The sequence below is a fragment of the Pteropus alecto genome, unplaced genomic scaffold (assembly GCF_000325575.1).
Source record: "Pteropus alecto unplaced genomic scaffold, ASM32557v1 scaffold102, whole genome shotgun sequence".
Lineage (NCBI taxonomy): Eukaryota > Metazoa > Chordata > Mammalia > Chiroptera > Pteropodidae > Pteropus > Pteropus alecto.
Window position 1 is genome coordinate 1,699,252 of NW_006432224.1, and position 9,921 is coordinate 1,709,172.

The 9,921-nt window shown below is 54.4% G+C and overlaps 1 protein-coding gene across 1 annotated transcript in view; it reads left to right on the forward strand.

Annotated features, from left to right (window-relative positions):
* MTMR10 (myotubularin related protein 10) overlaps nucleotides 1–9,921 on the forward strand; it is a 37,692-nt gene that overhangs the window by 4,079 nt on the left and 23,692 nt on the right. The window contains 3 exon segments of the mRNA XM_015585700.1: nucleotides 7,633–7,769; nucleotides 8,879–8,951; nucleotides 9,607–9,749. Of these exon segments, the coding sequence (XP_015441186.1) occupies nucleotides 7,633–7,769; nucleotides 8,879–8,951; nucleotides 9,607–9,749 (353 nt within the window).

Sequence of the window (9,921 nt, forward strand, 5' to 3'; positions counted from 1 at the left end):
TCCTGCTTCACCTCTCACGTCACCTCTCTGATGACCGCTGGGACCTCTGCTGCTCCTTCTTTGGCCTGCAGCCGGCGACTGGCTCTGAACTCTGGAAGGCGAGTGAGAGTGAGTGGGTGACCTGGCCTTCAGCAGTCAGCAGCTAAGAGGGAAACTCGGCCGGGTCACCTGCGGCTTGACACAGGCCCGCGGACAAGGAGGGATTGTTCGGGGAGGTGGCATCACGTGGTACGCTTTGGCATAGTGCCTTGGGTTCAAGGATATCCTCCTTCAGTTGCCCAGAGTTTGAACTTTTAATTCAAAAAGCAGATGAAAATTAGAACACAAAATCAATTGTTTATTTGTATGCAGTTACAGAATCCTCTGCTGGAACTTCAGGCTGCAATTTAAAGTGATCTTCAGCTTTTATTAAGCAGAGAAAGCAGAAAAAAGCTGACTAGCGGTTGACTTTAGATTGTGATTGTATGATTGGTATTAGTAGTTTTCACCTTGCCTAGTTCATGAAACTCCCAAAGATGGAGGTTGCTCTGCAGCCCTGATGCCCAGCATCGGGTGCCCTGAGACGTCGACCGAAGGGACACCTCGGACCAGCTGCTTCAGTCGTCACCGTAGCCATGTGTGCACGCACACACACACACAGGCCCACTCTGAGGTTCACAGTTAGAGGACACCGTTGTTTTATGCCACTCTGTCTCTGCTCTCTCCCAGAGCCACAGTCTTAAGGAAATCCCGTCTGAGCCTGGGACCAAAGTCGGAGCCAGTCGGAGCCTCCAGCCTTCGCCTGGGCTCTCCCTGTGTCTTCCCATTGCCACGTGACTCTCAGTTCTGTGTCGTATGTGTGTCAGATCACCCCAGGTTTTGAAGTAGGGAGAGTATGAACTCTGTGTGTGTGCGCGCGCGCCAGCGTATGTTTGCCGGGAGCTGTCCTTTTCGATGGCTGCTGGATGAGCGCAGTGCGCTGGCGCCTGGCTCTGTGCTAGACCAGTGTCGTGACTGGCGTGCCGGCTCCACGCTGCCTGTCGACGAGGTAGAAGATCGTGACCTGGATCGCCGGTCCCGATTCCATTCAGGGCCGGGCTGGCATCGGATCTGGATGAAGTCTTTACCAGCCCTTAGTCAGATTTAGAAAATGAAGGAAAATGCAGCTTTAAAGCTAACTTGATTTGACTTAAATGATTGTTTTTACTCCGAGGATGTATCCTTCCAACTTTGGTATAGATGAGAGTTTTTTGTTATGCGATGGTGGTAGTAACTGTGGCTTGAAAAATTTTTTAAGGTAGCAGAAGAAAAGGTTAACTCTGTGGGTTCCCTGAATTCTTTTTGCGGTGTACCTGATTTGCGGACTCTGAACCGGAGCCCACTCAGTTGAACTGTTATGGTATCATGGGTACAGTTTAACAAGCGCTCACACAAACGACATCAGTCATTTTGTCTGCTCGGGGGCGTGCCACCATCTTCTGGAAAACGCAGCTCGGCGGAAGAGCTTTCCCCACGGCCATCCAGCCCTGGGTTCTGACAGGCCGCCAGGACCGCAGGTGCGAGCACACGTTCGCCCGCGGCTGTGTTCAGGCTGGTGCCAGGAAAGAGCGCCTTCGCGGGATGCTGGTCCGGGCTGCCCTGGCAGAGGATCACGGAGCTGGAAACCTTGGGCCCTGCCCTGCACGGCTTCGGTTCACTGGGGAAGCGCCGCAGCCGGGCCACAGGGTGGGAGGGCTCGGAGGAAGGCCGCCTACGCCGCAGTCGGGGCGCCAGGCTCGGGGCGCGGGCGGGACGGGAGCCCGCTCTGCGTCTCCAGGGCCTGCTCGGCCTCGGCCCCGCTCAGCCCTTGGCTCCGCTCCTCCCTCTTGCCATCCCCTGTGCCCAGAGCGCTTTGATTGCTGAGATGATGAATGCCCTGATTGTCAGAGCCTTTTGTAATCAGATCAGAGAAGCACATGACCGCAGGGCCATGTGGAAAGTGAAAATGGCCAGTGTTGGACGGCCGTCTCGTGTGTCGCCGTACATGCTCGTTGCGTGCTCGGACCGTCCACGTCCCCTCCTCGTCTTCGGCTCCCTGCAAGTCTCCTCTCCTCGGTGGATTCGAATCCCGTAATGGTAAAGCCTTTCCGCTCCGGCGTGGCGTGTGGGCCTTGGTTTTGTTTTCGGGGTCTTTCTGTAGACAGGCTTTAGAGACGATTTAGACCGACTTCATAGCGTTCCGTTCAGAGCGCCGGCGCTTTCGGAAGACGGGGGACGTGCAGGTGTGAGCCGGGCGAGCGGCTGCAGCATCCTCGCGTGGGAACCGCCGAGTTCGGAGCCGTCCGCTCCCTGGGCCCCTGCCACGCTGGCTCCCGCCGGCGTTTCGGGACTCACCGCCCTCCTGCCCATCCGGCCGGCCAGACCTCGCGGCCGCTGCTCAGAAACCGTCTATGAGCCTCCGTGGGTCAAACGCTGTGCAAACAGGATCGGATCCAAATTCTCTAACGGCTGAGTTTTGCCAGCGCTTCACCTCGCTGCCGTCCACGCTGCTCCTCGGTCCCGCGCCCTCACCCGCAGTTTCGCCCTGCGCTGTCTCAGTTACCTGCAGTCTCAGCCGCAGTCCGAAAACATCAGATGGAACCTTCCAGAAGTAAACATTCCAGAAGTTTCAAATAGCGTGCCGTCCTGAATAGCATGATGAAACCTCTCGCCGTCCTGCCTCATGCCTCCCGGGGTGCGACTCACCCCTTCGCCCCCCGTCTGCACGCCGTGTGCTGCCCGCCCCGCTAGTCACTCCGTAGCCCTCCCGGTCATCAGCTTGGTCATCAGAGGGCGCGACAGCACGTGCACGTACCTCGTCACAGCGCTGCTGCCGTCGTTCTGATTGATCATGGTCGTTGATCTTGTACTGTGCCGCTCTAGGAGGTAAACCATCTCAGGAAGGCAGGTCCGGGAAATGCCCAGTGTGCCTCCCGCCGGCTCAGGCGTCTGCTGAGGGTTCTGGACCGCGTCCCCTTCGGATGAGGCGGAGCGCTGTGCCGATGCTCGCTCCAGTCAGGCTGGTTCCTTGCTGTCCCGGCCACCTGCTTCCTCATCTAGGCCTTTGTTTGTCACCGTCCCACGTTCTTGCTCGGCTCAGGACTTCCGGTCTCTTCCTGAGGTCTGCGCTGCAGGGTCCCCCAGGCCCGTCGCAGGCGGCGCTTACTGGACGTGCTGCGCGGCGACGTGCTGTTGTCGGGACCGTTGGTGCACGCCCGCGACGGCATCGTTCGCGTCTGTCGTCTGCGTAGGTTCAGCTGCCCTTCGTAATTTTGCGGCCCCTTCAGAACCTGAACTTACCTGCAGCTAAGGTGGCAGCTGGCCCCAGTTTGCGCGTGACCGCCCGGGTTTCTGTGCCGAAGCCCCTCGGGGCCAGGCAGTCTGGGCCGCCCGGTCCCCAGACCATGAGCCGTGGTTGAATTTGGGCCCGGACACGTTCCGCGGCTTAATCCGCCACGGCGCACGGGCAGGCTTTGTCCAAAACGGAAATTTATGAGAAAAATTATGTTTATTCATCAGACGTGTGTTGACTTTCTGAATGTGTAAGGCATTGTGAGAGGTGATAGGACGTGGATTTTTGGTTCTTGGGGAGTTAAAAACTTTCCTAAGCTATACCGTTTGGAGATGTATTAATTTAAGTTACGTTTCTTTTAATTTATCTTAACAGATGGAAGGGTCTTGAGAAAACAAACGAACGATCCCTTGGTCCCCTCCCCGGTGGGAGTGGAAGCGCTCGGCCCGTCCCTTTGTCTCGCTGGCTCCTCGGTGCTTTCGGTCACCCACGGTGGGGCCAGTTCCTACTTCCCTCGTCTGCAGTGGGGCCTCCCTGTGGCTCCCCACCGGTGGCGTGCTGGGAAGTGCTCAGCGGCACACTGCAGGCTGTCAGCTTGGTGGCACTGGGCACGGAGCCGGGACCGGGCTGGGTGGGCGGTCCCGAGGGCCCATGTGGGCTGTCTGAGTCCCGCCTAGCGAAAGGCAGGGTCTGCTGCGGTTCCAAGCTTTGGTTATTGTGTTTTCTTTTCAAGGTCACTGATTTAAAATGTAGCAAGGGCGGTCTCAGGGCTCTGTGTGTCTAGCGTCTCTAGGAAGAGGACACTGTGTAGCTTTTATCTTTCCTGTCAGCACTTGGCGGCGGCTTAGGACAGCTCTTGGCTTTTTTTTTTTTTTTTTATACTTATGAGCAGAAAACTGTTCTGTGAGTAGAGAGCCAAGCTCCGTGACCCACATTGTTTAAAGACTGGTTTTATGTGAACAAAATTTAGTATCACGGACTAAAACTCAATCCAGGTTAACTTGATACTTATTTAAGCACGTGCTTAGAATCACGAGACCCAGTTGGAGCATCTCCCCGGGAGTGTCCCCCCTTCCCTGCCCCTCGGTCCCTCTCTGCTTCTGTCCTTTCTCTCCCAAGGGCTCATTTCCATTCTCCCCTCTGAGAAGCAGCTGTGGGACCGTTTTCCCCAAGACACTGTTGCCCGGAGGGTCCCTATTTCACTTTCGTCGTCGTCAGTTTTCTATTTCTTATCCGTCTTTGTCTTCAGCGTTTTTATTTTTAAATAAGTTTAGGTTTGTAAAAGAATACAGCTAGTTCATCCATACTCTTCATCCAGCTTCCCCTAGTGTTAACGTAATCTCGGTAAATTTTGTCAAGCAGAAATTGACAGTATGTTAACCGAACTGCAAGTTTTACTCACGTCTCCCTGGTTTTTTCATGAACGGCCATTATCTGGCCCAGGATCTCGCCCAGGGTCCGCCCGTTTTGCGTTTTGTCATCCTGCCTGCTTCGTCCGTGCGGCCTGCGCCAGCTCCCCCCGTCTTCACCGCTCCCACGAATTCTCTCCCGTTGGCTCCTGTGTCCTTCGCAGGGCCCCCTGCCCCCCATGACCCCCTCTCCCTTTCTCCCTCCCTTCCTTCCGGCGTCCTGGAACTCCCGGCGGCTCCAGACTCATCGTTCCTCTGCTCCCGTCCTGGAGTCAGCCGGTTCTCCCAGGAGGCCCGGTCCGTTCGTCGGCGAATGGCACTTCAACGCCACGACCCGCCGCCGCCGAGCGTGCTTTGTCGCTGCAGCGTCCCCGCCTTTAGGCCTTTCCGGGGGACAGAGTGGCAGATGTGCACGTGCGCGCAGATGCACGCATCCGCGACTGTCGAGGCGAGTCCCAGTTCTCACTGACGTCTCGGACCCCGGCGCGGCCCCGCCGTGCGGACTCGCGACGTGTTTCGCTGTTTGTGACCGGCGGGGACAGCGCAGCTGTTACACTGAGCTCCGGGCTCGCCCTCCGCCGACTCGGCTCATAGACACGTTCCCGCTGGAAAGTCGTGGGTCCCCGTCGCCACCACCGAGTGGCCCCAGAGCTCGCAGAGCACCCTGCTGTTGCAGGCAGGACATACCCGCCCCCCGACACGACGTTCCTACGCCGCTTCTGAGCCTTGTTTTACATCATTTTAACAGATACGTGTTAGGTAGCCATCTCTGTGACATACCGGATAGTGAGTGTTGTAGACTCGGGGGCCATACGGTCTCTGTCACAAGCTCCCAGGTCGGCCCGTGTCCCGTGAAAGCAGTCATGACGCTGGGAGCGTGGCTTTGAGGGTCTTCGGATGAGTCGGCGCCGCGGGAGAGGCCGCCCGGCCCGGCGGGAGCAGCCGATGCGGGCGGGCCTGGGGCCCTCTCGGGTGGCAGGCGAGGCCGCCCGGTGGGGACGGGGTATTCGGGAGCCCACGCTCTGTGCGGGAGTTGGGGAGCATCGCGTGAAGGAACTGGAGAGGATTTCGATTCCGTGTGTTTTAAGTTACTCGAGTTCCTCCGTGCGTTTCTGGCATTTTTAATTTTCCCTCGTAACCCAGTTGAGACGGGCGCTCCGCGTCCTGCCTTCAGTTTGTCGCTCGCTTCGTCTCCGTACGGTACGTTTACTTTCACGTGAGCACAGAGGGAGACACGGGTTTCGGGCCTGAAATCGGGTCACCTGGTCGTGAGTTCCAGCTTTGCCGCCTCGTCTTTTCGAAGGCGTCAGGGCGGCGACGCGCCCTCTCTGCTCCAGGTCCCTCGGCTGCCTGCCTTCCGTGCGGGCTGCTGGAAGAGGCGGCGGGGGACGGTGCTGACGTCCCTGGGGGGCCGTGCCCGGCGGGCCCTGTTCCCACCCCGGCACGCTCGGCCGTGCAGCTCCTTCCCGACCCCTCGGCTCCGCGTCCGCGTCAGGTTACCGGGTTCTGTTCTGTCTGGAGCAGCTTCCGTGGTCCGGTGAACCAGGAGTGACGCAGCGACTTCCTTCATTCCCGCGGCCAGCACTCGTGTGTCAGGCGCCGGCCACGTGCTCGGCGTCCCGCCCGGACCGGAAACTGCTCTAAAGGGAAACCGGTGTGTCTGGCAGCTTCACGGAGCGTGCGATCCGGAGGGCGGGAGGCGCCTGGGGGCGCGTGCCCGCGTACACACATGCACACACGCTCTGTGGCTGTGATGACTGGCCGGCGTCACAAGCACGTGACGCTGCGAGCGACGGATTCGATCTGGGCGGAGAGATAAACCTAAAAGGCGTTGCCGAGACGGCCAGGGCCGCGGGGAGGGCGCGTTGCAGGAAATGGGAACGACGTGTGCAGAGACCCCGTGGCCGGACGCGTGGAAAGGCCACCGTGGCCGGACAGTGACGCTGAAGAGGACATCGGCGCGGGGCGGGGGCGCAGGAAGCCGGTCTTCCCCGTGGAAAACGACTGAGGTCCGTTTTGAATAAAGGTCGCTGTTGCAACTCGAACTTGTTATAACGTTTTCGTTAAAAGAGGTGATCGCTCCGAGACCCTGAGACCACGTAGCATCCTCACGAAGGGGTTGGAGTTTGGGGCTCATCTGCAGACAGGCTCTCTCGCCTCTGCTCAGGGCTCCCATGCTTTCGGGGTAGACGGAGAGGAGCGACACGTACCCTACCGCCCCCGCCGACCCGGACGCCGACCGCTGAGAGATGGCTCTGGGTCCCCTTGGGGTTTCGACCTTGAAATTAAGGATTCACGGTGACCAAGCTTTAAAGAAATTGTAGAAATGGACTCTTTTCGAGGCACATTATAACTTCTGGTCTCTCGCATTCATTCTTCAATCTCCCCTTTCAGTTTTAAAACTACATTTAAACTTTCGTTGGCGACTGAGTTACTTAAGTCCCGCGGGAAACGGTTCGGCTTCGTGGACTGTGTTAAAGTAAGTAGACTGCGCTCGTTTCGGCGTGAGGCTGACTCGCTCTCATCCCTTACAGAAAGCATCGCAGACGGCGCAGGGGCTCTGGTCGCGTGTTAATATAATGCAGCTGTTCTGTCGAACGATGCTCTGCAGGAGGCCGCGTTTCGTTTCTTTTCCAGAAGGCGTTTGCTTAGAGAGGCGGCACCCGGCAGTGAGGCACGCAGACCCGCGTCCGGCCGTCCGGCCGGGCCGTCTCAAACCCCTGGGCTCCTCGCGCCTCCTTTCCACGTCTCACAAGCGGGGCGCCTTGGTGTCGCCGCCACCATTGTGAGGGTGACAGCGCTCATGCTGCTGGGCGCCTCCAGTGCCCCTCCTCACCTTCGTCATCGCGGGATTTCCTTCTGGGTCACACGCTGACCCTGGACATCTTATAAAGTGGTCGTAGCTCACACCACGATGTTTTCCTTCTTCTTAAGGAGAAATCGTCGTGAACGAAGTCAGTTTCGTGCGAAAATGCATCGCAACAGACACGAGTCAGTACGATTTGTGGGGGAAGCTGATATGCACGAACTTCAAAATCTCCTTCATTACGGATGACCCGATGCCCCTACAGGTACGTCTGTTCGTACGGTCTGTTGAATTCTGTCGTCAAAGCTTTGGACTCTAAGCAGTACCTGTTATGTGAAAGCACAGGTATGGAAGAACGGTAATCAGATCAGTAATAAGTGATGAGTGTGATGTAGAGAATTCCTTAAAATTCAAAATACAGTTTGAGGAGAACGTCGAGGCTCGAGTAGTCAGTGAGGTGGTTTGAAGTCCCCGTGCTCTGCTTACCCTCCTTGACTGTCGCTTCAGTACCCTTCTCAGTAAGGGGGTCACTTCGTTTTTCCCCCGAATCTTTTAACCTGCCTATGAAAACAAAGATACCCTTTTTTACTAGTCGTGAAGAGGAAAACTAAATCATTTAGCAAATAATCTTATAAATGCTGCATCTTCTGCAGATATCGTAGTGTTTTTAACTAACCAGTTGTTTTCAAAAGAAGTCAAATTCTAATTTGAAATTTCTACTACAATTAGAGTGAAAAAATATCGATAAAGTTTCTCTTTAATAACTCGCAATTTTATAGTCTCACATGGGAAGAAAAGTTTTATGTAATTTTGGTTTCTAAAGGTTTGGGCATTCATTTGACTTAAAAATCCTGTGACTTTTCTCGGCTCTCATTTTCTGTTTTGATTTGCGAAGCGCTGTACATTTTCAGCCCTAGCTCTCTATTTACAATAGTAACTGTTTTCTAATGAAGTATTTGAATGTTAACTGCAGAGTTCTGACTGAATGTCTAATTCTGGATGAGTACGTTTTACGTAGTCTTCCTTAATTTACCAAAACCCTTACTGTGTGTTCGTGTTTATCGCCGCCTTCGGTAGGTACATCGAGGCTGGGTTTAAGGGGTTCGCAGATAATTAGCATGGAGACACGCTGGCTTGTTTGGCCTCAGGCCAGAGTTTTCCCCTTTGTCTTTAGCTTTGTTTGGATAAACGAGCCCAGGTTTTGCTCTAAACGAGACACACACCTGGAATGGAGTAACTGACACACTGTGTTCCGATGCCACGTCCTGGGCATTGTGATAATTGCGGGGTAGTCACAGTTTCTCGTCACACCTTGTGTTGCCATCATGAGCTGATCGGGAAAAGAGTTAACGTGAACCTAACTTTGTGTTTCAGAAATTCCGTTACAGAAACCTTCTTCTCGGTGATCACGATGTTCCTTTAACGTGCATTGAGCAAATTGTCACCGGTGCGTATGATCTTTCCTCAGGTCACGAAAGCTGACCGGGCTTAAAAGGGTTGCTAGAAGGTGCTCAGGTGCTTGGGTTGGAGTCTTATTTCTGCAGGTTTCTTTTCTTTTCTCTTTTTTTTTCTTTCTCTTTTTTCTTTCCTTCCTTCCTTCCTTCTTTCTTTTTTCTGTCTTTCTTTCTGTCTTTCTTTCTTTCTGTCTCTCTCTCTGTCTCTCTCTCTCTCTCTCTCTCTCTCTCCCTCTCTCTCTCTCCCCGTTTCTCTCTCTCTCTCTTTCTTTCTTTCTTTCTTTTTCCCTGAGTCCAAGGAACATTGATGAAAGAGAAAGGTCAAGATAGTGTTTTAAAATGGAGACAGAGGATGTATAGCCTTTTTTATTTTCTAGTATTCGTTCTCTTTTAAACTAAAATTTTAGTCGTGAAATGTACCTAGATGGTGCTGGTTGTGTGCAAAGGCTAATATAAAATATCTTCAAAAGCGGAGTTGAAACCCATCTTCCAAAGCCCTAAGAATCACGGACGAACGCGCGGGTCCAGGGCAGCAGTGTCGGGCGGGGCTGGTGGCCTTTCGATGACACTTGGTCGGGATTTGTCAAAGTCCTAACGCGTGAGTCACAAGAAGGAATCTTCACACACTTTAATTTTTTTCTTTTTCAGTAAATGACCACAAGAGGAAGCAGAAAGTCCTAGGCCCCAACCAGAAACTGAAATTTAATCCAACCGAGTTAATTATTTACTGTAAAGATTTCAGAATTGTCAGATTTCGCTTTGATGAATCAGGTCCTGAAAGTGCCAAAAAGGTAATGATTTTTTTTGTTGTCGTTCAGCTTTATCAGATTCTGGGTTTCGCACTGTGCCTACCAATTTCGGTTCTGCGTGGGAGTTCTTTCTCAATTGCTCAGGATTTTTTTTTTAGGGAAGTTATCAGATATCTCCTTATGTGTAGCCAAAGCCAAAGACGTTCATAGCAGT